The sequence below is a fragment of the Myripristis murdjan genome, chromosome 5 (genome assembly GCF_902150065.1).
Source record: "Myripristis murdjan chromosome 5, fMyrMur1.1, whole genome shotgun sequence".
Classification (NCBI taxonomy): Eukaryota; Metazoa; Chordata; class Actinopteri; order Holocentriformes; family Holocentridae; genus Myripristis; species Myripristis murdjan.
In genome coordinates, this window is record NC_043984.1 from 19587693 (window position 1) to 19611901 (window position 24209).

General features: G+C 42.0%; 4 protein-coding genes across 4 annotated transcripts; all 4 read left to right on the forward strand.

Annotated features, from left to right (window-relative positions):
• The first annotated feature begins 340 nt into the window (after nucleotides 1–340).
• On the forward strand, nucleotides 341–7224 carry sec61a1a (SEC61 translocon subunit alpha 1a). The gene is made up of 12 exons (XM_030052091.1): nucleotides 341–466; nucleotides 1133–1200; nucleotides 1334–1399; nucleotides 2033–2111; nucleotides 2194–2325; nucleotides 2421–2530; nucleotides 3396–3549; nucleotides 3729–3889; nucleotides 4033–4230; nucleotides 4546–4737; nucleotides 4835–4911; nucleotides 5896–7224. Exons 1-12 carry the CDS (start codon nucleotides 460–462, stop codon nucleotides 6080–6082), a joined length of 1431 nt encoding a protein of 476 aa, XP_029907951.1. The 5' UTR covers nucleotides 341–459; the 3' UTR covers nucleotides 6083–7224.
• Nucleotides 7225–7622: 398 nt separating this feature from the next.
• LOC115358657 (mitochondrial intermembrane space import and assembly protein 40-B-like) lies at nucleotides 7623–9864 on the forward strand. The gene is made up of 3 exons (XM_030050593.1): nucleotides 7623–7860; nucleotides 8318–8416; nucleotides 8787–9864. The coding sequence occupies exons 1-3, from the start codon at nucleotides 7839–7841 to the stop codon at nucleotides 9152–9154; spliced, it is 489 nt and encodes a 162-aa protein (XP_029906453.1). The 5' UTR covers nucleotides 7623–7838; the 3' UTR covers nucleotides 9155–9864.
• A 935-nt stretch (nucleotides 9865–10799) lies between these two features.
• Nucleotides 10800–17040, forward strand: uroc1 (urocanate hydratase 1). The gene is made up of 19 exons (XM_030052165.1): nucleotides 10800–11048; nucleotides 11925–12055; nucleotides 12172–12265; nucleotides 12361–12420; nucleotides 12545–12673; nucleotides 12782–12843; nucleotides 12997–13063; nucleotides 13228–13371; nucleotides 13506–13594; nucleotides 14012–14074; nucleotides 14219–14398; nucleotides 14523–14620; nucleotides 14713–14785; nucleotides 15098–15287; nucleotides 15407–15505; nucleotides 15654–15753; nucleotides 16093–16174; nucleotides 16352–16451; nucleotides 16606–17040. The coding sequence occupies exons 1-19, from the start codon at nucleotides 10923–10925 to the stop codon at nucleotides 16744–16746; spliced, it is 2028 nt and encodes a 675-aa protein (XP_029908025.1). The 5' UTR covers nucleotides 10800–10922; the 3' UTR covers nucleotides 16747–17040.
• Nucleotides 17041–17690: 650 nt separating this feature from the next.
• LOC115359983 (MAP kinase-activated protein kinase 2-like) lies at nucleotides 17691–23771 on the forward strand. The gene is made up of 10 exons (XM_030052697.1): nucleotides 17691–18375; nucleotides 20556–20695; nucleotides 20919–20983; nucleotides 21094–21173; nucleotides 21304–21430; nucleotides 21696–21771; nucleotides 21906–22030; nucleotides 22712–22797; nucleotides 23124–23204; nucleotides 23326–23771. Exons 1-10 carry the CDS (start codon nucleotides 18127–18129, stop codon nucleotides 23539–23541), a joined length of 1245 nt encoding a protein of 414 aa, XP_029908557.1. The 5' UTR covers nucleotides 17691–18126; the 3' UTR covers nucleotides 23542–23771.
• The last annotated feature ends 438 nt before the right edge of the window (nucleotides 23772–24209 follow it).

Consider the following 24209-nt stretch of genomic DNA (forward strand, 5'->3'; position numbering starts at 1 on the left):
CCTGCAGCAGTACTAGTGGTAGTTGTACCATCATCATCATCATCATCATCATCATCAACATCAACACCATGAAGCAGTTTTGTTAGTTATCAGCTAACAAACTGATGAGTGGAAACGTGATTCAGTGATTCAGTGGAAACGAATGAAAAAGAGTAGGGCGGGGTGAACAGGCTATGTCAGGGTATCTAACGTCATTTACCATATGAATGAATTAATGTATGAACGAATGAATAACATTATATTATATTATATTATATTATATTATATTATATTATATTATATTATATTATATTGGTACGGGAGTGTAGGGTCACGTCACATAAGCTTGTGTAGTGGTGACGTGTCTTTAAAGTTTCTCCTCCTCCTCCTCCTCCTCCTCCTCCTCCTCCCTCCCTCCCCGGTGGCACAGAGCTGCTCTGGTCTTGTCCTCGTAGTAAAGGAGTACACACTTGGAACATCATGGGGAGTGAGTATTACCTTTGACACATGTGTTATACGAAGCTGCTATGCGGAGCCTATTTAATAAGACCGGAAATTTTTGTTTTTTTTATTGTTTGTTGCAACTTAGCTCGGCAGTGGCGTGAGGTATTACCGTTAGCTTTAACGGTAGGCTAGCTTAACGCTGTTAGCTAGCCAGCGTTAGTTGCTAGTTTGTTCTGTCGTGTGAGTGTGTGTATCAAGAAAAGTGGCGGTGACTGAAAATCCATACTTAAGTCAACATGTTAAAAGCTGTGTTTCTCACTTGTTGTGCGTTTATGGAGGGTCTCGTGTCGTTGGTGTTTGCTGGGAGAACCGTCTTGTAAGCTAACGTGTTAGCCATTCATTCAAAGACTCACTGATAGTCTAGTGATGACGATGCATAGCAGCCCCGGCGTTTTGTTGACCCCGCTTTTCCTAAACCACGTACCTACTGATAGAGGGGAACATGTGACCGTGAAAAATGTTGCTGTCTGTGAGATACACTGGCATAAAAGATGCTTTCTCCCCTCTACAAGTGTATTTGGTGTCCATAATAACGCTAAGTTCATTTGAGTCCGCCCCCATTCAATGCCACGTCCTACTAGCCAGTGGTGAGCCCATGTTGAACAGCCACCAGTAACTAACTTGTATGTACCTGTTTGCTTGTTTCCAGTCAAATTCCTGGAGGTGATAAAGCCCTTTTGTGCAGTATTACCCGAAATCCAGAAACCTGAAAGAAAGGTGTGTATTACATGAACGTGCATCCTCGCTCTGTATTACAAAATCTGTATTTGCGACTAAGTTAGCCCTCAGTGGCTACATCTTTGCTTGAGCTACCTATTAATAAACTTTCACTAATGTGTTTGAACACCAGATTCAGTTCAGAGAGAAAGTACTATGGACAGCAATCACCCTCTTCATATTCCTGGTGTGCTGCCAGGTAAGTGTTGGCAATATTATTGTTTTCACACATTTACTGGTTTGTTAAGTTATGCTGCAATCAGCGTTGTGGTGCCAGATATATTTGAAACTATGTTTTCAGTCAGGAAAACAGGAATACTTCAACAAGGTGATGAAATTGGGGGACTGTTATAACAAAACACTTACAAGACAAATGCAAATCCATAGCCTTCCACTTATTATTTAACATTTGTCCTTTAATTTCACTATACAACCTGTTGTATAATGACAAATAAACTTCCTTGTATCCTTTATGAAAACCCAGGCCCCTAATGAACTACACACCCCGTGTTTAGTGTCAGTAGTACTACCTTTGACCGTATCGGAGGATCCAGGTTTCACTGCCTACAGTAAAATTAACACAGTGATAGGACTATGTAGCCTGTTAACCATGTGTTTTAATACAGTTACCACAAACTGAAATGTTATTGATTTGCAGTACGTTTTTAATTTGGCTACCTTTCGTTTTAACTATCCTCCAGTGAGTTGTTTACATTTTTGTGTCTGAAGGACTTAAAATAGGGTGTAAACATGCTTTTCAGTACTTAGCAATTTATAGGAGCGTAAGTGTGAAAATCTTAACCTCTTTCACTGTATTAAACCTTTTCCCCAGATCCCACTCTTTGGCATCATGTCGTCAGACTCTGCAGATCCATTCTACTGGATGAGAGTAATTCTGGCTTCAAACAGAGGTACTTATTCAACTACTATTAGTGGTAAGAAATACATGTCTCCTGTCCCCTGGTATTTCCTAATTTCAGACTCTCTCTCCAGGTACTCTGATGGAGCTGGGTATCTCACCCATTGTCACCTCAGGCCTCATAATGCAGTTGCTTGCTGGAGCTAAGATCATCGAAGTTGGAGACACCCCCAAGGACAGAGCCCTCTTCAACGGAGCTCAGAAATGTAAGGAAACTCTCGCTGAGTGGTGCTTTGTGAATGTCTTTCTAGATTGTTTGGTAATCTCCATAGGCTGTCTAACCCTTGATAATGGTTTTCAGTGTTTGGTATGATCATCACCATCGGCCAGGCCATTGTGTATGTGATGACTGGCATGTATGGAGACCCCTCGGAGATGGGTGCCGGGATCTGTCTGCTCATCATCATTCAGGTGAGAACAATAATGGTTTCCTTTTGTCTAAACTTTGAGATTTGAAGTATGGAATTGGGACACATGGGTTTGTGAAACTGGCTCTTACTAAGCTTTGCAGATTCAAAGTATTAGGATGTGACAACAGAAGGAAGTACTGGATATTGATTCCAGCTACATCTTTGCATTTTTGGCAGGTGGTATAGGCAGTTTCCTGATTTGAGCTTAATTTATGTTGTAGGATAAAGAAACATCAAGTAAAACAGAGCCACTTAAATCATTGGCAGTTCCTCCTCATTCTCCTTTCTTGTTTTTTTCCATTTTCTCTGACTTTCTTTTCACACTTTAATTTTTCTCTCTTTCACTATTGTCATTTTCTCTGTCGTGACTGTAGCATAACTACTAAAATTATCAGTACAATTAATATCCATCTGGAATTGGAAAGTCTGGACCAGAGTTACCAGTTCAGTGGAATCACCCATTGTGTGACTGGGGAAACCTGATTTAACAATCAAAATTGTGAATATTGATTTCTCTACTAGTGTTTCTTTCTTTTGCATCTTTATTTCTCTCTTGACTGCAGCTACCCCTCAAAACATTCCAGTGCAAAATAAAGAACCATAGACTGATGCCATTCTGCAGCTAAAATCCCACAGCAAAATACAAGAAGTGCATGTAGACCTTATCAGAGAATCTCAATGGAAGTTCTGCAAATGTAACTCTTAATTTTTCAGTCAGAAATGTAAAGTCATTAAGTACACAGTCGATTTTAAAAAAAGTTTCACATGACTGTCTCAGTACTTTCCCAGCTGACTGTACGTGTGAATTCCTGAACTTATCTCTCATCTGTTTTGTTGTTGTTCTTGTTGTATTTTTTTTTAAATAGCTGTTTGTGGCTGGGCTGATTGTGCTGCTGCTGGATGAGTTGCTCCAAAAGGGCTACGGTCTTGGTTCTGGGATCTCCCTGTTCATTGCTACCAACATCTGTGAAACCATCGTCTGGAAAGCCTTTAGCCCCACCACTGTCAACACTGGCAGAGGTAAGAGACTGCAGAGTGGCCTCAGAGAATCTTGAGTTGGGATTGAGTTGAAAAAGTTTGAAGATGCATCCTTGAGCACTGCCATGCATGGCGTGTATATTTATAGATGAAAGTATGTTCCATAGCCTCTGCACACATCACAGGAATATGACTGATTCTTGTGACTTTGTTATCTCCAGGCACAGAATTTGAGGGAGCAGTCATCGCTCTTTTCCATCTGTTGGCCACAAGGACAGACAAAGTGCGAGCTCTGAGAGAGGCCTTCTACAGACAGAACCTGCCCAACCTCATGAATCTCATTGCCACAGTGTTTGTCTTTGCTGTTGTCATATACTTTCAGGTTAGTTTCTGTCCCCTCTTAACATGCATCTTTGCTCAAAACTGCAGGGGTTTCAAATAGTTGCTAATGGAGGACATGATGAGATGTGAGGTAATACACACGGCTAAGCTGAATTTTAAACAGCTGTGCATGTGTTTTTACAGGGCTTCAGGGTGGATCTGCCCATCAAGTCAGCTCGCTACCGTGGCCAGTATAACACCTACCCTATCAAGCTCTTCTACACCTCCAACATTCCCATCATCCTGCAGTCTGCCCTGGTCTCCAACTTGTACGTTATCTCCCAGATGCTCTCCACACGCTTCAGTGGCAATTTCCTGGTCAACCTGCTTGGGACCTGGTCTGTAAGTATAAATCTAACCAGAGCTTTTCCCACAAAACTTTTTTAAACCCAGTTTCTGTAGCCACAGCCTATGAATGGGTTTCCATAAACACTTGCTTCATATTCATATAATCAGAATTGTTGTGCCATTCATTAAGGCACCATTTTTCTTCCTGTGCTAAGCATCTGTCCGGGTTCATTTCTAGTTTGATGGCTTTTGGGTCTGAGCCTTCAAATTTTGCTTGACTGGTATAGAGGAAAGTAGAAAAATCATAATTTGGTCAGTCAAATAAAATTTTCATGCCTCTTGAGGTTTATGTTTTTTACCCTCCTGTAGGATACATCATCTGGAGGCCCAGCCCGTGCCTACCCTGTGGGTGGACTCTGTTACTACCTCTCTCCTCCAGAGTCATTTGGGTCTGTCCTAGAGGATCCAGTCCACGCCCTCATCTATATTGTGTTCATGCTTGGATCATGTGCCTTTTTCTCCAAGACATGGATTGAAGTCTCAGGCTCTTCTGCTAAAGATGTAAGTCTTAACTCTTCAATCCAAGCCATCAAGCTCTGTTCCCTGCTTCTTTCAAAGGGACCAGTGTTTTAAGAGCTCTGTTGTCTCAATCCTCCAGGTGGCGAAACAGCTGAAAGAGCAGCAGATGGTGATGAGGGGACACAGAGAGACCTCAATGGTCCATGAACTTAACAGGTACACAACACCCTTTCTCATTTATTGGTCATTAGTGTACAGGAGTCATGGATGTACACGTCATTAGTTTTTCTTTATACTTCATCTCAACCACACAAACCATAAACGACAAAGTACATTGATACATAAGCATGTGAGAAACTAAGGCATAGCAAATCGCATGCTCCAGAGATTAAACAATTGTCAAATTTGTGCAAGAGAAATGTTTCACTGTTTGACCTTTTTCTGGGTATAAAAAGGTTATAAGCTTTTGTACACTGAGTCAGTCAGAGATTCCCTCTTAAAACACACATTTGACTTATCAAATGCACAGCACAATTGGACTAATTAGAGAAGGATTTTGTGTATAGGTTACATGAGACACAAGGTGTGGAAGAGGTGTTTAAACAATTGGTTGTATGAAGCTTGAACTTGCTTGTACTTCTTCCGCTTGCCGAATGCATGTGGAGAAACTTCAGTTGGGAATCTGCCTCGGCACAATGGACCCGCGCTTAGGACTCTATGTAGGAAGGAGGGAGAAAGAGAAAGGAGAAAGAAGAGAAATAGGCAGGAGGGGTGCAATATACAAGAGCTAAAGAGGAGGTGTGGTCCTGCTCCTGAAACTCAGCTGGAAAGCTTCAATATAAACATTATTTAGTTGAGGTGTTTTCCATAAATGAGTGAAGAGGTACCACTTCTTTTTTACTGCCTGAGGAAGTGTCATGACTTTAAAATGCATCACCTAAAGTCTGAAAATGCTGTGTAGGTATCTGTAATATTCCACAGCTCATGTATACAGTTTTAACTTGGGGACTGTATTGGCTTGAATAAATTTATGTTCTTTTGGATTAGAGGTGCTTCTCCTCCCTTTACTTTGCTGGTATTAAGCCTTGGACACTCCTCCCATCAACCAGGCTGACATTTTAAATATTTCTATTGAATGAGCTTAAGCTGAAATTCTGTGGACAAATATTTATTTCTGTCTTTCCCTATTGTGTGTTTTAGGTACATCCCTACTGCTGCTGCTTTTGGCGGACTCTGTATTGGCGGTCTGTCGGTGATGGCTGACTTCCTAGGGGCCATCGGCTCTGGCACTGGTATCCTGCTGGCCGTCACCATCATCTATCAGTACTTTGAGATCTTTGTCAAAGAGCAGAGTGAAGTGGGCAGCATGGGGGCCCTGCTCTTCTAGGCAAGCCAATGTCCTCCCACCTCCGTTTAATACACATGGGCGAGCACCAACCCAAGCCTCACCAAACTTGCTGTTATTTTACATCTTTGTCAAACACCTGCATATTTGGCTCTCCAGTTTCGGGATGTTTCTGGGAATCTCCCGTTCAATGGTCTTCAGGAATCGCAGCTGAAGCAGGATGTAGCAACGTGGTGCGACTACATCTTGACATTAACCACCGCTTGCTCCCTCCTTAACTTTCAAAATAACACTTAGCCCGACATCTCCGTTTATACTTGATCAGTTGTTTTTTTTTTTAACTGATTTGAAATCGATTAAGCTCCCAAAGATTCACTCAAGAGCTTCATTTGTGTATGAATCTGACGATGTTAACGGCAAGTGATTGAAACAAAGCGGGAGCCAGACCAACAAGAGAGCTCTTCAGTATGCAGGCATACTAGACTTGGACGAGGGCGGACCGCCTCCCTCTGTGTGCATACAAGCATTTGATTTTCTGCTTGTAAAACATGATCACCCATGCTTGGTGTTAAATAATTTTAGTTTATACCCTTACTGTACCTTTTCAACTCTTATCTCTTTTTTTTTTTTTTTTTTTTGGATCAGTTAACCTGCATATCAGGGGTAGGTGTTGACCAGAAACTGAACTGTCATGAACTGAATTTTTCTGAATTGTGACTCTGTTTTCCGATTGTTTGAACCGAGTCTGTAAGTAAAGGACATGGGGTTCACATTAGAGCCCACCTGTCAAATAAATTGTTTACTTTATTTTGTGAATGTGTACAATGCTACAGTCCTCCAGCGAAGCACTGCAAACAAGGGTGCTCACTTGTTTTGAAATGTGGCATTCCCATGGAGAGACAGTATTAACTAGCATATGCCGCATTTATTCTCGTTACCCACTTTGTAAGATTGAGTGAGGTTACTATTTTTTATTATTATTATTAATGGTCTGCTTTAAGCATAATTGCAACGATCACTTTTTTCACACCCCATACATTCTGTTTTTCTGTATATAGGCCATGCATTAATGAATTCCACTGAAGTGTAAGATATGTCTTTTGAATATGTAAAAAGAAGAAATGCAGTTCTGAACAAACTTATTCTAGAAAAACATTCTCAATAAAACCTCATTTTGGGAAAAATGTCTGTCATTTGATTGTTGTGCCTACTCATAATGGTTGAAATGAAACTTCTGTACACTGTAGGCTGCACAGTGACACTGATAAGACGTGCGTACCACCACACACACTTATTCTATGCTTCAGTGCTTTTTAATTGGTGCTGCAAATTACAGAACAGCGCTGCTGGGATTATTTCTCGTAGCGAAGGCAAAGGCAACATGTCAATTTGTTTATTTTAATGTCCTGCGCAGGGACAGGACTCACTTTTTTAAACTAGTTTATTTCGGCTACAACAGATGCGCTCTAACACCAGTCCCCTCTAAGGAGAATATTAGATTTCACCAGAGTACATTAGATTTTATTGGAACATTAAATTTCCTCTTTCTCCCGGCGACATCTCCGATCAGGAAACGAGAAGGACGTCTAATGGGTCCGTCGTACGCGCTGACGTCACGCCTCCAATCCAACGTGGGTTGAATGATACCAGAAAGGATAGTTGTGAAACAGGCTGTGGCTGGATTAAACTAACCTTTTCGGCCTTCGTGCTGGGTTTACTAAAACGTGACATCTTTTGTGCTTTGGCGACGGTCGCGGTCTGTCGGAGGGAGGAATTTGATCCGCCACAAGCTGAGGAAATGTCGTCGGTCAGGGATGAAGGTAACTAAACTGCACTAGCATGCTATCTCACATGGCTAGCACTGAAGTTTGCTTGTTTTAGTTTGAATGAAAAATAAAACTGCCGGTGGACCAAGAGTCAGTCGTTGAAGTGGATTAACACGCCTTTTTTGACAGAACCAGATAATAACTTGCTCCATTGACAGTGAATGGAAATCTGACCTATGGGCTCACATCATTTGACCTTTTGCTTTTGCAACTAAAGGTTATTTTAGGCTGTATCGGTCATTGTGTGTTATGTGAAAACCCGCCCATATCCCTAAAGATAACAGCGTGTTGCTACTGGATCTGTGTCTTCTTGCTCCTAAAATAATTCAAAACTTGTCTCTTGTTTTCCACAGGGAAATGGTCATATTCACAAGTCTCAGCTCATTAGTTCATAATCATAGCAATAACACGTTAATGTCTGAACATCATACTACCACATGTTTCCCATCAGGTAAAGACCGAATCATCTTTGTAACCAAAGAGGATCATGCAACACCCAGCAGCGCTGAGCTTGTAGAGGAGGATCCCAATGACCCTTACGAGGAGCGAGGTGAGGAGCAGCCTACAGCAAGCAGCTGTATTTTGTATCTCTATAATTCAGGATTTTATGTCTTTTGACCTTTACAGCTCCACTAACATAGTACACAGCTAACAACAGAATAAGAAATCTGACAACAATATTCAAATGATGAAACAACTTCCATAGCTGAAAAATCTGATTTCTCCTGGAGGAACAACAAAGTACAATAAAGTGACTCATCTTAATCCCTGACCATTAGTAATGTAGTACTAATATCAGTAGTGCGAAGGTTAGCCATTGAAGACTAAGGAAAGTTGTGGCTATCATAACATGCAACCCTTCATCTCAACATGACTGTCAACATGACAAAAGGAATACTCAGCCTCATGTCTTGTCTTAGGTTTGATTCTTCCCAATGGTGAGATCAACTGGAACTGCCCCTGCCTCGGTGGGATGGCCAGCGGCCCCTGTGGGACTGAATTTAAGGACGCCTTCTCCTGCTTCCACTACAGTAAGGAGGAGGTGAAGGGCTCAGACTGCCTGGAGCAGTTCAGGGCCATGCAGGAGTGTATGCAGCGTTACCCTGAGCTCTACCCACAAGAAGACGAGAAGGAGAAGCAAGAGACCTCACCTGAAACTGACTCTGTCACTGCAGAAACATCAACTCCTGACCAAACCTCTGCCCCTGTGCAAGACTCTAATCCCACCACTCCACCAGCCCCGGACGAGCCCACGCTGCCCCCTACAGAGACCTCAGTGGAAAGCTAATAATGACTATCATCACCCTTTCAGCAGCAGTGTGATTAACATGTTATTTATGGATGTGTTGTGTTGATATTTTTTTAAAAAAACTTTTTCATGTGAATAATACAAAAGTGGACTGTCTTCAGTGTCACAGTACAGGCCCTTCAGTCCTGCCTTTGAGCACTGGGGAGTGTGTAAGAGCAGATGAGTCTTGCATATGGTCAAGGGCTGAGAGGACCAAGTTTAATATACATATGTGTACACATATACATATGAGTAGCGTGCAGGCTCTTCCTTTGATAAACAATCCATAAAAGCCCTGAACTGTACTGTACGTTTACAGTGAAAACCATTTTTATGCTTCATAATCAAATCATATTTCATTGATTTACATTTTTATTCCCTCAGTCATCTGTGAGGTGTTGTTCATTACAGATAGTTGCTATATTCACAGAAGCCTGAGGGATGAACTGCAGCTGAGCATACTCTGCAACTTTGTGTTGAGGACTCAAATCCTGAATAGTTTGTTCCCACAGTCGCCCTCTGCCCTATGGGATTTGATTTCTCCTGCTAATTTTTGACTAGGGCTCAAGACTTACCTCAACTAAACTCAACATATCTTGAAGACATCTGTGGATTTGATTATTATTTGTATGCAAAAAAGACTGATCAAAACACCATAACCTAATGTGCATAATGTTAAAATTTTTTATAATAAATGTTATTATACCTCATCTTTTCTTGTGAGACAGTGTTGTTAAAAGCCCTCTTTAGCTGATAGGACTAACCTTGCAATGAATGACCTTATAATGACCTTACACTGTACTGAGGTTATTGTAAGTTTACTTAACCTAGAATAGCAATTGCATCATTACAACTCATGAGCACTGTCAAGGTAACTAAGTTGACTGCGTGAGTGGTTACATATGAAACTCTGGACATTATTGCAACATCATCCATTGGCAACCGCATTTGTAGAAGCTAATGGGGATCCATCAAATCAATCTGTGTTAAGAAAAGAGGCTCACACTCAGGAGAAAAATCATGCCACAGGATCATTTTTCTGACATAACACAAAACATGTTCCGCTATCCGGCTTTTATCAGTGTGTATAAATGCAAAGGTGGTACAGTCCCTGCTCCGTTCGCATTCAATCCCTCCCTAAGAGTTGTATCTGCATTTGTATATACTTATGAAGGCTGGATGGCCAAAAAACTAATGGTTTTATATCACACAAATGATCCAACAAATCTATGGCATGATTTAGATACATGCATCTAAGATAATGCACCAGTCAGTCATAGCACAATGGTAACCCTACAAAGAGGATCCATCAAATAAACAAATCAGTCCCCCCACTGTTTCTGGTTCCAATTTCAGTTTTTGAATTTCATTGTTATGAAGGGAAACGCTGACCCGGCCAAAGGTTCTGAAATGCGTTTTTTGTTTAACTGAGTTACATGTCTAAGCATCAGAGGTCAGAGGTTTGTGGCGGTGTTTGTCCACTGAAGCATGTGCCACATCAAGCTCACTCAGGGATCAATAATTACCAAACACCCTTTTCTGTCTGTGATTTACCATTGGTGGACTATGAAGGGTAAAGAAGGCCAAAGAGCCAATGAGGCAACAAGGACATGAGTGATCGCCCTCAAACTGTCACACACCGCTGCCACACAGTCTTTCTGGTTAAAGACTGTCCTCTGCAGTGAGGGTTAGAGCTTCCTGCCCATCTCCACTGTGATCTCTGTCTCTCCAAGTCTCTGCTCAAGTGTGACAGCACATATTCAGCAGGATGTCTAGTTTAAAGGAGATATGCAGTGGTTTGCCCCTGAACCCCTTGCCCCCTAACCGAGGAAGAGATTCCAGAGTGCCACACGCACCTGTCCGGACCCCCAACCTCACAGCAGAGGAGGAGCGGGTGAGTTTACACAATAAATTGACTATGTATTACAAGTGACATAATTTTATTTACTCAAAACTGTGTAAATATGTAATGGCATAGATACAGTATGAAAATTTCATCCACTTAGATTTAAGACTTTCTTAAAAAGCCAGATAAAATGAGAATTAGTAGTGTTTCATTACTGAAAAATATGAGAAAATAGACACTTGGCATTGACAAGGTTAAAGTCTCACCTGAGGAGCAGCACACCAAGACATCACAATATTTTTATGACTCCAAAAACCGAATTTAAGACTCAAAATGCTAGATTAAACTGTATTCCAGAAAATTGGCCTTGAATTTTGTCAAAATTTAAGACCCTGATAACAGATGCATCCCATTATCTTTTTATGTGCACTACAGTCATGCCCAGTGCTTCATGTTGAATTCAGAATCGCTGATCTGCAGTGAAAATCTAACCATCCAAAGGGAAAATGACAGCATATCCAGCTACATGTGTACATTATCATAAAACATAACAGCGATCAAAAGTGGCTTAAAAACACAAAAGAATGTCACAAAATTACTTTTAGGTCTCAGTCACGTGTGGAAGCACGATTGATATTATGTCATGCTAGATCTTGGTTATGGTGTTACTGTTGGCTCATGTGCTGTCCCAAAAAAAAAAAAAAAAAAAAAAAAAAAAGATTTTGTCAGGTTCCCAACTGTTTGCCCAGTCTCAGAGCAAAGGCTGCAGTCAATAATTAAGAGAGATAAGGGGAGTGCTCTTACAGCTGTGCTTTTAGGGAAAACAAAACAAAAAAAAAGTAAAAGATCTACTCACGAGCTTCTTGCATTTTCAAAACATTTAGGCACATTATGTTCACTAACCCAAATTTCTCTTCCTTCTAGCTGGCCTTGAGAAATGCCTTACGTTATTTCCCCCCTTCCCATCATGCAACACTAGCACCTGAATTTGCTCAAGAGCTGCGGCAGTATGGGCACATCTACATGTACCGCTTCTGCCCCGTGTTACCCATGAGGTGAGACAACCTGGATGTATATTGTGAATGCCAACTTGGTCTTTGTATCCTCTCCTGCTGGCGTCCAGTGTCTGTGTTTCACAACAGTGGTGATGTGTGTTCACTTGCCTCCTCAGAGCTTACCCCATAGATCAGTATCCATGTCGCACTCGTCAAGCAGCCTCCATCATGCTCATGATCATGAATAACCTGGACCCAGCCGTTGCGCAGGTAAGCATGTATCACAGCTCCCTGAACACCTAAGTGAAGTCCTCTGTATAATTTACCGTTTCTGTGACGACAGCTTCATTATCTTCGACCTTCAGTTTCCACAGGAGCTCGTCACCTATGGAGGAAATGGGCAGGTGTTTAGTAACTGGGCCCAGGTAAGCCCTGAGCTACTATGTGGTTCATGTAATACCTTTGGTAATGATTTGGAGACTAAAGAGTCAAAAAATAATATGTATATATAAAAAATGTGTGTGTGTGTGTGTGTGGCTGTGACTGCAGTTCCGACTAGTGATGCATTACCTCAGTGAGATGACGGAGGAGCAAACTCTGGTCATGTACAGCGGTCATCCCATGGGCCTGTTCCCCAGCCTCCCGTCCTCGCCCCGTGCCATCATCACCAATGGCATGGTAGGTACACAACACACATCTGACTTGAGAAAGTGAAAGTTAAGTACATATGTGTCCCACTTTGATCACACTTTCACTTGGTTTGTCCTGTTTTTATGCTTTACACAGGTTATTCCAAATTATTCCTCCAGAGATCAGTATGAAAAGATGTTTGCTCTTGGTGTATCAATGTAAGTCTCTGAGGTGTTTTTATGAAGTCGTTCAGCTTCTCCATTGATGATGAATCCTGCAGTGCTGAATAGACAGGACAGTGTTGCTGTCCTACTATCTGCTAATGAAATCTTTTTTTTTGTTTTTTTTTTTAATTGTATGTCCATGTCCAGGTACGGTCAAATGACTGCAGGAAGCTACTGCTACATTGGGCCTCAAGGGATTGTTCATGGCACTATGGTTTGTCAAAAACAAAAACAAATGTGTTGTAGTGTTTCCTTATGGTTTGTGCACCATTTGGGCGACCTTACATTTTGATAATTAGTCAGCAATATCTGTCAGATGTAATTACTTTCATTAAATAGTTGTTTGTTTCATCTATTTGAATGTCTTTTTCTACACAGCTGACTGTGCTGAATGCGGGCCGGAGGTACTTGGGCACTGATGACTTGAGGGGCCGTGTCTTTGTGACCTCCGGGCTTGGGGGCATGAGCGGAGCCCAGGCTAAAGCTGCCGTCATCGCTGGTTGTGTGGGAGTCATTGCAGAGGCTAGTTGTTTTCAAGTCCTGTCCCACTAATACATGTTGCTGAACAAAAACTATTTCATTAATGATATGTAGATCAATGCTAGACAGATGGTGGGAGCAAGTCAATGTGATTGTGTGAATTTGATCCTCTGTAGGTGGATGAAGCTCCTCTTAGAAAGAGACATGAGCAGGGCTGGCTAATGGAGGTCACTAGCAGCATGGACCACTGCATTAAGCGCATCAGGTAAAAAAGTAAAAGTGCATGCATATCTATGTACATTAACACTATGATTCTCAAACTAATTACAAATCATTACCACTTTGTTCATTTGCTCTTCATTTTAATGATAGCAATTATGATGACCTTTTTGTCTAAATGTGTGTGTAGGTGAGATATCATGTTGTTAGTTGTACCCAATAAAAGTTTGGGCATTAATAACAGTGCTGAGATTAAGTGGCCACCGTGCCAGCTAGACACAGCCCTGCCCCAAGGGATTCAATGCCACTTAATCTTTTTCATTTTCCGTTTGGCATCTTAGCACTGATTCATATTTCAGGAAAAAGGCTCTGAATCCCTGTGAGGATACAGCAGGAATTATCCCTTAATAAAGCTTGGCCAGTGCTATGAGAACTAACTGTTTTTGTGCCTTTGTGTATTCAGAGAGGCCAAGAGCACCAAGACTCCTCTTAGTCTGGGTTACCATGGCAACATTGTAGACCTATGGTGAGTGAAATATGAAAACTTTCTGCAACCCAGACCCATCCCAGTCTGTAGCTACAATGACAAAGGCACTCTTTCCTATGTGTTTGCCAGTCGTGTTACTCTCGCGCTGCTTTCCTAACCTCTGTTTGTGTGTCTGTCTGTCAGGGAGAGGCTGCTCTTAGAATATGAGAGGACAGGAGAGCTCCTGGTGGATTTGGGTTCAGACCAGACCTCCCTTCACAACCCGTTCAGCGGGGGCTACTACCCGGTCCAGCTCAGCTTCCGCCAGGCCAACCAGCTCATGAGCACCGATCCCAGCCGCTTCCGCACCGTGGTCCACGAAAGGTCAGAAATATGACACAGAAATATATATATATATATATATATATATATATATATATACACACATATTTTTTTTGGTTCAAATTTTACCCAGATAAAACAATGTGTGATTCATGTACTGTTACAGCCTCCGTAGACAGGTAAAAGCCATTAATAAGCTGTCTGAAGCAGGCATGTTCTTCTGGGACTACGGCAATGCCTTTCTCCTGGAGGCTCAGAGAGCTGGTACGTAAATGCACACACACACACACACACACACACACACACACACCATGCCAGTGAGAAAACAGGCTTGTGCTTCATTTTTCTTTCCACAGGAGCAGATGTAGAGAAGATGGGTGGCGGAGCGACTGAGTTCCGCTACCCGTCTTATGTCCAGCACATTATGGGGTGAGTTATGAGTTTTATGATTTGGCTGAAGGGAATGGCACCAAAATACAGTAATAACATTTAGCCCTATGAGGGTTAAACACTGAGAGATATTCACATCATCCCTAAAGAGTTTATTTAACTGTATATTTTATGGGTTGCTGTGTCTTTTTTTGTGTGTGCGTCTGTCTGTGTGAATGCTGCTGCTGTGACACATCAGTTTCCTTTATGGATTAATAAAGTATCTTGACTTACATCAGCAACTTGTGATCAAATGTTTTCCTCTTTTAATGAATTGTTCATGATCCCCTTCTCTTGCTGCCTGTTCTGCAGGGACATTTTTTCACTGGGCTTTGGGCCTTTTCGCTGGGTGTGCACCTCTGGTGACCCCCAAGACCTTGCAACAACTGATGATATTGCTACTACTGTCCTGGAGGAGATTAGCGCCAATGTGACTGAACATATCAGACAGCAGTACAGCGACAACATCCGCTGGATCAAAGAGGCTGGAAAACACAAGATGGCCAGTGACTTTCTAAAGAGCTTATCCCTGCATTGACTACCGATACAAATCACGCTGGCAAACAGACAGATACATCCTCTTCTCTCATTGCCATTTGCCTTGGTTTACTTTGTGTTCAGGTGGTGGGATCCCAAGCCAGAATCCTCTACTCTGACCAGAGAGGCAGAGTCCGCATTGCCCTGGCTATCAACCAAGCTGTTGCTGATGGAAGAGTTTCAGTAAGAGGAAGCATTGTCTCTTAGGAAAATTGTTTAATATTGACATGCTAGAGTTGTTTGCATGTTTGCCAGTTTTCACTAAGGGTTCAGCTCATAGGGGCATGTGGCTTTTTCAGTGACAGTGAGTTGTTGTGTTTGTCTCGCTCAGGCGCCTGTGGTTATCAGCAGAGACCATCATGATGTCAGTGGCACAGACAGCCCCTTCAGAGAGACCTCCAATGTGTATGACGGATCTGCCTTCTGTGCAGGTACACACAGAACATTCAGTATTTCTGCTCCCAATCTATTATTAATTACCACTGACTGCTATGGAAAAAGCTGTGTGTGTGTGTGTGTGTGTGTGTGTGTGAGACATCAAAAGAGCTTAAAGTGGAAGTTGTGTTTGGTGTCCTGGCAGCTTAGTGGGACATAAGCCCACCATGGACACGCAACAATGTGGGTTAAGTCACAAGCTTGGAACGCTGATCTCCTTTTTTCTGCTTCCAAGCTTGCCTGTCACTCTCTGTATACTTTCTTATAAAACAGAAACACTGTAAGAATAATCTGAAAAAGTCAAAGTGACAGCTCACCATGTCTCCCCCTCACAGACATGGCAGTCCAGAACTTTGTTGGTGATGCATTCAGGGGTGCCACATGGGTAGCCCTGCACAATGGTGGAGGAGTTGGCTGGTAAGGTGATATATCAAAAAGTAGCTTTTGGTCAGTTGCTATGAGTAATCAGGATGGTTTATTGAGTAACATCCCTATTCAGGACAGGGCTTTGTCCATTGTGTTTATATTTAGTCTAATCATCTTGTGCTCTACTTAAGTAAAATGTTTTCCTGTTTTAACCTTTGCTTTGCCTAGGGGTGAGGTGATGAACGGAGGCTTTGGCCTGCTGCTGGATGGCTCTGAGGAGGCAGCAAAGAGAGCCAGTCTGATGCTCAACTGGGACGTCTCCAATGGGGTGAGAGAGTAGAGAGAGAGGAGGAATTTGTGGGTTTGCAGCTTCAGTGATGACAAACATCACTGATGTCAAAGATCATGTCACTCAGGTTGTAGATGATGTTTACCTCAACCCTGCTGATGAGTTGTGACATCTCGGTTCCTATGCTCTGCAGGTGGCTCGTCGCTGCTGGTCTGGGAACTCAAACGCCTATGAGACCATCCAACGCACTATGGAGGAAAACAGACAGCTTCGCGTCACCATGCCCTTCCCTGTGCAGGATGAGCATGTGTTGGACCGGGCCCTGCAGGGCTAGCCATGCCCTCAGTATACTGTGATAACCACTACTGCCTCACAGCAAAGGAAATCTATAGCTGTAATCATCTCACTAGATATATCTGAACTGGGCACTATCCTACAAAAGTATACACTAAAAACAGCTATGTGAAATCATTTGCTGCATTTACTCAAAAAAAAAAAAAAAAATCATTTTGAAAATGGGGCTACAAGTTAATAGTTTCATAGCACTGATGTCAAATATGAATTCATACAAGGCAGAGTATAAAGATAAACTGTCACTTGGCTGTTGTATCGGTTTGATCTGTTAGAAGCTGACAGATATTCTTTGTTGTGTTGTGCCAAATTAAACTGCAAGCTTGTATAAACTGAATTATATGAGTCATTTTTATGTCAAAATTGTATGAGGAAGAGTTCATTCCATATTGTCTGTGAGAAATTCAGACAAATGTAGTTCTATCTACATTAACAAGGGAAGCAGTGGGATGTCAGATCTGGTTGTGCAGACCCGTGGCACAGCTCAGTGGTCTATCCATGTGCAAATACGCCTGACTCAGAAATTTTTAATGATTTCTTGGCACAATCCGTGCGCCCTTGCACGACATACCATTCTCTGAGATGGTCTCATTCAAGCTTGAGCACATGTCACTGTTTAGTTGTGGAATATCCAAATTCCTTTATTTCACATTTCATTGTGGGACTGAGATCTACTGAAAATGGATGTAAGACATATTGAACGGCTTCATACTGAGCCAAACTCAAAATCAGTTTATAATAATTTTACATATCCATAATGTTATATAATGTTACTTTCACAATTCACAACCTCACGTGTGCATCCTGTGAGAAGCCACATGTCGCGCTCACAGGAGACGGCGCAGTGGGGCGCGCGGTGCCTCACAGACTGCATCCGGCCTCTGGTGTCTTGCTCCCCGTTGCGCATTGCCGTGCGTCTCTACGCGCGGTGGTTCCTTTAAGAAAAGCGTGAATGGTGAATGAATTTGAGCCGCTCCGCACTGACGTAAACGGCTTGGAGAGGTTTGGTTTCCCCAGCAGGAAGAGGCAGCCAGATAACGGTGATGAGAACCAGGCTTATTGCGGGAGGGGCATCAGAGCTGTTTCCCACATCATTTTTGTGTTTTACTGCCTAAACGTCCCGTGTGTGACTGGAATCTTACGACGTTTTATTTTCCAGTAATGCACGATTTCTTGCCGCCGCCTTTTTGCGCGCACATCCTATAGGCTATTTACTGCACATCACTGTGCATTAGACAGTTCAAAGTGTGTGGAAATGCCCCAGCGGAAGCAGCTTTCCTTGGGACATACGCGGCTCGACTAGGATTGCACAGCACGGACTGATGACCATTGCCCCGCACCACTACCGGTCTCTTAGGGAAACATGCATCATAACGAAAGGGAACAGTCTGTGAATTCCTCTCCTGAGAAACAAGGGACAGCGCAGGGGAGTGACTTCCAGAGCCTGGGGAGCACCACAGACTTCCAGCAACCTGCTCAGCCTAAACTTGAGTTCAGACGAAACGCAGTCACCGACGACTACAAGATCACCGCTCAGGTTCTCGGCCTGGGAATCAATGGCAGAGTGCTGGAATGTTACTGCAAGAAGACAGGGGAGAAATGTGCTCTCAAGGTGTGTGTGTGTGTGTGTGTGTGTGTGTGTGTGTGTGTGTGTGTGTGTGTGTGTGTGTGTGTGTGTGTGTGTGTGCGCGCGCGCGCGCGCATGTTTGCTGGTCAATATCTTTATCCCTTATGATCTAAATCGTGCTCTTGAGGCTATCTGTTTCTGATGATGGAAAGAAAGAGAGCATCCATCAATTATTCATCCTCACTCTCCTCGGTTTCTACTCTGTCTCACGGCTGTGTAGGACCCCTCACTGACAATCTGAGTACAATGAGTTGTTTATTCTGGATGATTTTCACTTTTGAGTCCACAGGTTTGACGTCAAGTAATAGTTTCAGACTGATGGGTGTTACTGATGAGACCAAATGCCACAGATCAGGTGTCCATTTAGCAATGAAAGAGCAGTGGGCTAATCTTAATCTGTCACCCAGACAGTAGATGTGTCTGGAGGGAGTGATGTGCTGTCTGGGACACTTCACACACAATGTCCCGTCTGCTGTGAGGGTTTGTTGTGTGGACAAAGATACTCTCTGTTGATGCTTTACACAATGATCCATGCCTCTTACATCTAAGGTGTGATTCTACATGACCAAACTGACAAAAGTGACACTGTCACTTTTCATACTCATGATATGTAATATGGTAATTTTAGAAAGGCAACAAGGAAAATGCTGAGCTGAGGTAAATTCAGAGGTGGTGAGTCAGTAAAATGTTACACAGCAAAGTAAGAAAATAAGAACAGGAAGCGAAACCCCATGAGCGCCTCCTCATGTTTTATTTGGAATAGTTGTTAGGTGGTTAACCAGAGCGGTAAAGACAGAATGACTGTGAAGAGGTTGATTCATTTGTGCACATGTACTTTTATGTAACTCTGTCCTATGTGAGTGTTGATGGTGTGTATTGTACTATGGCCACAGTGGCTTTGGAGGACAATTACTTGAAGATTCCTCTCTAAACATTTTCCTCTCAGCCAAGAATGCACCGCTGTGGTTCAGGAGGGTTGGACTTTGGGGTTTGTATATCTTGGAAAATGATTGCCTTTCCATTCTTTCATCTAATCCCAGGGTTGAGTGGACAAAATGAAATAGAACAATATCTTTCACTGAATACTCTGATATCGATGCTGTGACAATATTGGTGCTTTTGTAACATGCTTATAAACAAGAGATTTTTGATGAACAAACATTAGTAATGTGGATACAGGTAGAAGCGAATAATAAAACAGATAAAACAGTGTAATAAGTACAAAAAAGGCGTCCCTTTACTTTAATGCAGCCTTTAAAACAGGAACAGTTGATGCTTATACCATATCACAATATTACAACATACACATCTCAGACAATATTGAGTCTCCTCACAATATCAGTATAATATTAATATGTAAGCCAACCCTAAACCCACTGCAGCATTGTCTCTTTAAAGAGCGGTTGCACTATCCTCAAAGCTAAATACACTCTTAGAAACAGAATATTCATCTGTGATGTTTTTACTAAAGTGAATATGGATTAGCTGGCTTAATAGTGACAGTCAGTGACAGTGCTGTGAATGGTGAGTGACTTGACAATGCAGCTTATGGCTTTTCTATCTTCATGTGTCAAAATCTATTTGGTTGCAAATTATGATTTGTGTGTGTGTGTGTGTGTGGGGGTGGGTGGGTGTGGCAGTTTTTATATTGAAATGCTGACCATGGATCAATATTTTGTCTATGCTCAGACATCATTTTATTTTATTCGAGATGGAGAAAATGTTCCTGCTTAGAATCCTACAGATGGCCACATGGCATATTCAAATAAGGCAAAGTTGTTGTTATAAAAAAAATTGTCTAGTATTTTAAGAAAAAAATGCAAACAAACAAACAAACAAACAAACAAACAAAAAACAGGTAATCCAAAATTGCTAGAAATTCTAATATCCAGTCTCAATTCTCACAGAATTACAGTACAAATTGACACTCAGAATTGACACTCAGGTGCTGTGAATCATGTTGTGCTTCCTGACAACTCCCATCCTTCATGTGAAACATGAAACAAAGCTTTAAACATGACTATTTGTGTCTTTAGGGTATGTTACTGTTGATGATCTTGAGACATGAGGTATACTGAAAGAAAAACCTAAGGCTAAGTAATAGAAACATGCAAATCATGTGTTTTCCTCTCTGTTATGTTCTTTTTGTCCTCTTGCCGGGACAGATTCTGTATGACACGCCTAAAGCCAGACGGGAGGTTGAGCTGCACTGGCGTGTGTCTGGAGGGCCCTATATTGTTGGGATCCTCAGCCTGTATGAAAATATACACCAGGGGAAGAAATGTCTCCTCATCGTAATGGAGTGGTGAGCATCCGCGAGACTGCATAACCTTTCCTTCTTAATCTCTCTCAGCTCTTGCCAGTAATGCCAGTTTGTAGTGGTTCAGAGGACGGGACCCATCTGAACAGTAATTGCTGAGGCACAATGACTTGTTTTGTTGTCAAATGATGATGTAGCGTTGGAGGGTGCTGGTTGCATGCCAAGAGCGCACTAGCTGTCCCAACTCTCTTTGTTAATCTTCTCTCAGTATGGAAGGAGGGGAACTGTTCAGTCGCATCCAGGCCAGAGGGGACCAGGCGTTCACAGAGAGAGGTGGGTCAGGCCAGTGCTTGATTAACAGACACTGGTTTGAAATACTGCTAAGATTTATGATTTTCTACATTGTGGCCTGTGATATGAAATCTGTCATGTCTGTCCATCAGAGGCATCTGAAATCATGCGGGACATTGGCACAGCGATTGAGTACCTTCACCACATGGACATTGCCCACAGAGATGTGAAGGTAGAGCGCTGTTGTCAAGAATAAGTTTTCACAAAGCAAGTGAGAAAGGATCCAAATTTATATTTGCAGTGGTTATGTTCAGTTCCTCTCACTGTTTGCCTTCTCTCTCTTCCATGCACAAACAAAAAAGCCCGAAAATTTACTCTACACCACCAAGGAGAGTAATGCCACATTAAAACTGACGGACTTTGGCTTTGCAAAGGAGACAACGTTGCACAACTCGCTCCAAACTCCCTGTTACACTCCATATTACGTTGGTGAGTGTTGCTGTAATAGAAGAGTGTTAGTGTTAGTCAGCACGGTACATTTGCGTCAGTAACATAAATATGTAATGGTAAGCATGGTTTGAGTTATAACACTGTTATAGGGCTGCGGTCACTCATTCTCCTCATGTTGTCCCAATTGTCTGTGTATTGATGTGACTGTGTGAGTGTGCGCTTATGTTTGTGGGTGTGTGTTTGTGCAGTCATGCATGCTTCAGACCGTTGTGTTTGTGATTACTTTATCTGTTTGTCCATTCAGCCCCAGAAGTACTTGGGCCAGAGAAATATGACAAATCATGTGACATGTGGTCTCTGGGCGTAATCATGTATATTCTGTGAGTATCACATGTGTCTGTCAACTTTATCAGCTGTTGCCCTGCTATACATTTTAGCTCAACACTGTGCACTGATAAAAGCAGACAGCAACATGGAATAACACTCTGTGCTGCTCTGTCCTGTTCTGTTTTAGGCTGTGTGGGTTTCCTCCGTTCTACTCGAACACAGGCCAGGCCATCTCTCCAGGCATGAAACAGAGGATCAGGTTGGGACAATATGAATTCCCCAACCCCGAGTGGGCTGAGGTTTCTGAGGAAGGTCAGAGTCTAGAGATAAAATTTTGAAATTTACAGAAAAAAGAGTTTTCTAAACCGTGAACATGTTCAGATCATGCACGTTTCCATTATATGCCCAGTGCTTAGTTTGTTTGAAAATAACAAGAGTAGAACAAATTCATCAGATAATAGTCACAATTGAAATTAATGCTCTACTTTAACCCAAGCATGCTGCACCAACCCAATGACACACTGAAGGAGAGTAATTTGCACAAAGTCTGCATGTGAGGGAACATGTAAGCAGGCACAAGGAATTACAGTTTTGTTTGAAGAAGTCTAACCAAAAAGCTGGTGGTTTATTTGTTTATCTGTTTAATGTTGTGTGTGCATGGTGACTGTAAACGTGCATAAAGCTAAGCCACTTGCCTGTGTGGCAGCAAGGGCGGCCATCACTCCACACTTAAGACAAAGTAGACTACAACATAGATTACAAAATTTTAGATGTTCAATGCATTTAATGGTTCATGTCTTTTTTTTTCTTTTGTTTCTGAGGGGGTTCATTGGTTTGTGTGAAGCACTTTGTGTTACATGAATTTGTATGAAAAGTGGTATATAAATAAAGTCTGATTGATTGGTTGACTGATTGATTGGTTGATTGATTGAAATTATGAGGCGGTGTGTAATCTTGTTTTATTTTTACATCCTTTGGACTCATCCTCTTTAGCTAAACAGCTCATCATCCAGTTACTGAAGACTGACCCCAATGAGAGGATGACCATCGGACAGTTTATGAACCATCCCTGGATCAGTGTAAGTATCTCTGTTGAGGTGTGTGTAACTCCTGTAAAGTTAGAAGCTGGAAGCAATGAAGCTACATCACATTCATATTGGATGAAATATTCAATCCATGATGCCACTGTATTATGGCTGCACCATTACATCAAACAGAAATTTAAAATGAATTTCTAAGGGTTTGAACAAAGCTTGGAGCATGCATTTGTAATGAAGAACCCATTAATAGGACCTGCAGAGTTTAAGAGGTTAACTGCTGTCTCCCAAGCTGACAGGGAGGCAGACTCTTTTTTTTTTTTTTTTTACCCGTGTATTTCATGCATGTTTGTATTTTCATTCCACAGCAGTTGATGGTGGTCCCTCCAACACCCCTCCATACCTCGCGTGTTTTGACAGAGGACAAAGAGCTGTGGGACGATGTAAAGGTGAGACTCTGTAATGACGCTGTGATGCACTGACTGAAGATCTGAGTTCACTGTGAAAGTGGCCACAAGGTGGCTGCAAAGCACCAAGTTTACAGTGCAAAGTGTCTTGCTCTCAAAACAGGAGGAAATGACCAGTGCTCTGGCTACCATGCGTGTGGACTATGACCAGGTGAGGATCAAAGACTTGGACACCTCCAACAACCCTCTGCTGAACAAGAGACGCAAGAAGCCGATGTCTGGTGGAGCTGAACAGGGAGGAGAGGCTGATGCAGCAGAGGGTGGCAGAGGAGATGGTGATGCAGGAGTTGGGGGAGGAGTCGTTTGTAACAGTCACTGACATGTTAAATTCCCTGAAAGCATGGGAAAATGATTATTGGTCAAAAGGAGTGTTATACAACTATGTGAGCCTGAATGAGCAATATTTTTCTGTCCACAAAGCACTTGTTATTTTTCTTTACTCTTTTTCTCATTCTTTGTACCACCAGCACATAATAGTGTAATGAATGTTATTCATTTTGATTGCCACTGTTCTAACGTTTTAAATAAATTCTTTTGTTTTATATGTTGTATATCGGCATTGTGCCACTTTTATCCATAAAATATATATATTTTTGTATCTCCCTATGAGAACTGACAACCCAGCTATTGATTGCTCTCATCACTCCCACTTAAAAATCAATTAGGAAGTTCACTACTACATATATATAAAAAAAATTCTAAGGTGTTTATCTGACAAGAGTGCAGAAAATTAACAGCTGATCTTGAGGGTTTTTTGACCACATGCCAAAACATGACAAGACAGATATCAAGAAAACATTAAAAAAAAATGTTTCTTGCAGTCAGCCTACCCAAAATCAGGTGTGTATAAAGATGCAGAGATTGTAGAAGCCACACTCTTTGTTAGACCACATGTAAAAGTTTAACACTGCTTCACTCTTGCCTTTAAAAATAGGTATTTGTTCTCCTGTCCTTCATCAAGGTACAAAGAGCAACATAGAAACCTGT

Coding starts and splice junctions, on each gene's coding strand:
- LOC115359983 (XM_030052697.1), top strand. CDS start 18,127: ATGCATCATAACGAAAGGGAACAGTCTGTGAATTCCTCTCCTGAGAAA. Junction 21,772..21,905: donor GGCGTAATCATGTATATTCT/GTGAGTATCACA, acceptor GTTCTGTTTTAG/GCTGTGTGGGTTTCCTCCGT. Junction 22,798..23,123: donor TGAACCATCCCTGGATCAGT/GTAAGTATCTCT, acceptor TTCATTCCACAG/CAGTTGATGGTGGTCCCTCC.
- LOC115358657 (XM_030050593.1), top strand. CDS start 7,839: ATGTCGTCGGTCAGGGATGAAG. Junction 7,861..8,317: donor GTCGTCGGTCAGGGATGAAG/GTAACTAAACTG, acceptor GTTTCCCATCAG/GTAAAGACCGAATCATCTTT. Junction 8,417..8,786: donor TGACCCTTACGAGGAGCGAG/GTGAGGAGCAGC, acceptor GTCTTGTCTTAG/GTTTGATTCTTCCCAATGGT.
- uroc1 (XM_030052165.1), top strand. CDS start 10,923: ATGTCTAGTTTAAAGGAGATATGCAGTGGTTTGCCCCTGAACCCCTTG. Junction 11,049..11,924: donor TCACAGCAGAGGAGGAGCGG/GTGAGTTTACAC, acceptor TCTTCCTTCTAG/CTGGCCTTGAGAAATGCCTT. Junction 12,674..12,781: donor CCATCATCACCAATGGCATG/GTAGGTACACAA, acceptor TGCTTTACACAG/GTTATTCCAAATTATTCCTC.
- sec61a1a (XM_030052091.1), top strand. Junction 2,326..2,420: donor CTTCAACGGAGCTCAGAAAT/GTAAGGAAACTC, acceptor AATGGTTTTCAG/TGTTTGGTATGATCATCACC. Junction 3,890..4,032: donor CTGTTGTCATATACTTTCAG/GTTAGTTTCTGT, acceptor GTGTTTTTACAG/GGCTTCAGGGTGGATCTGCC.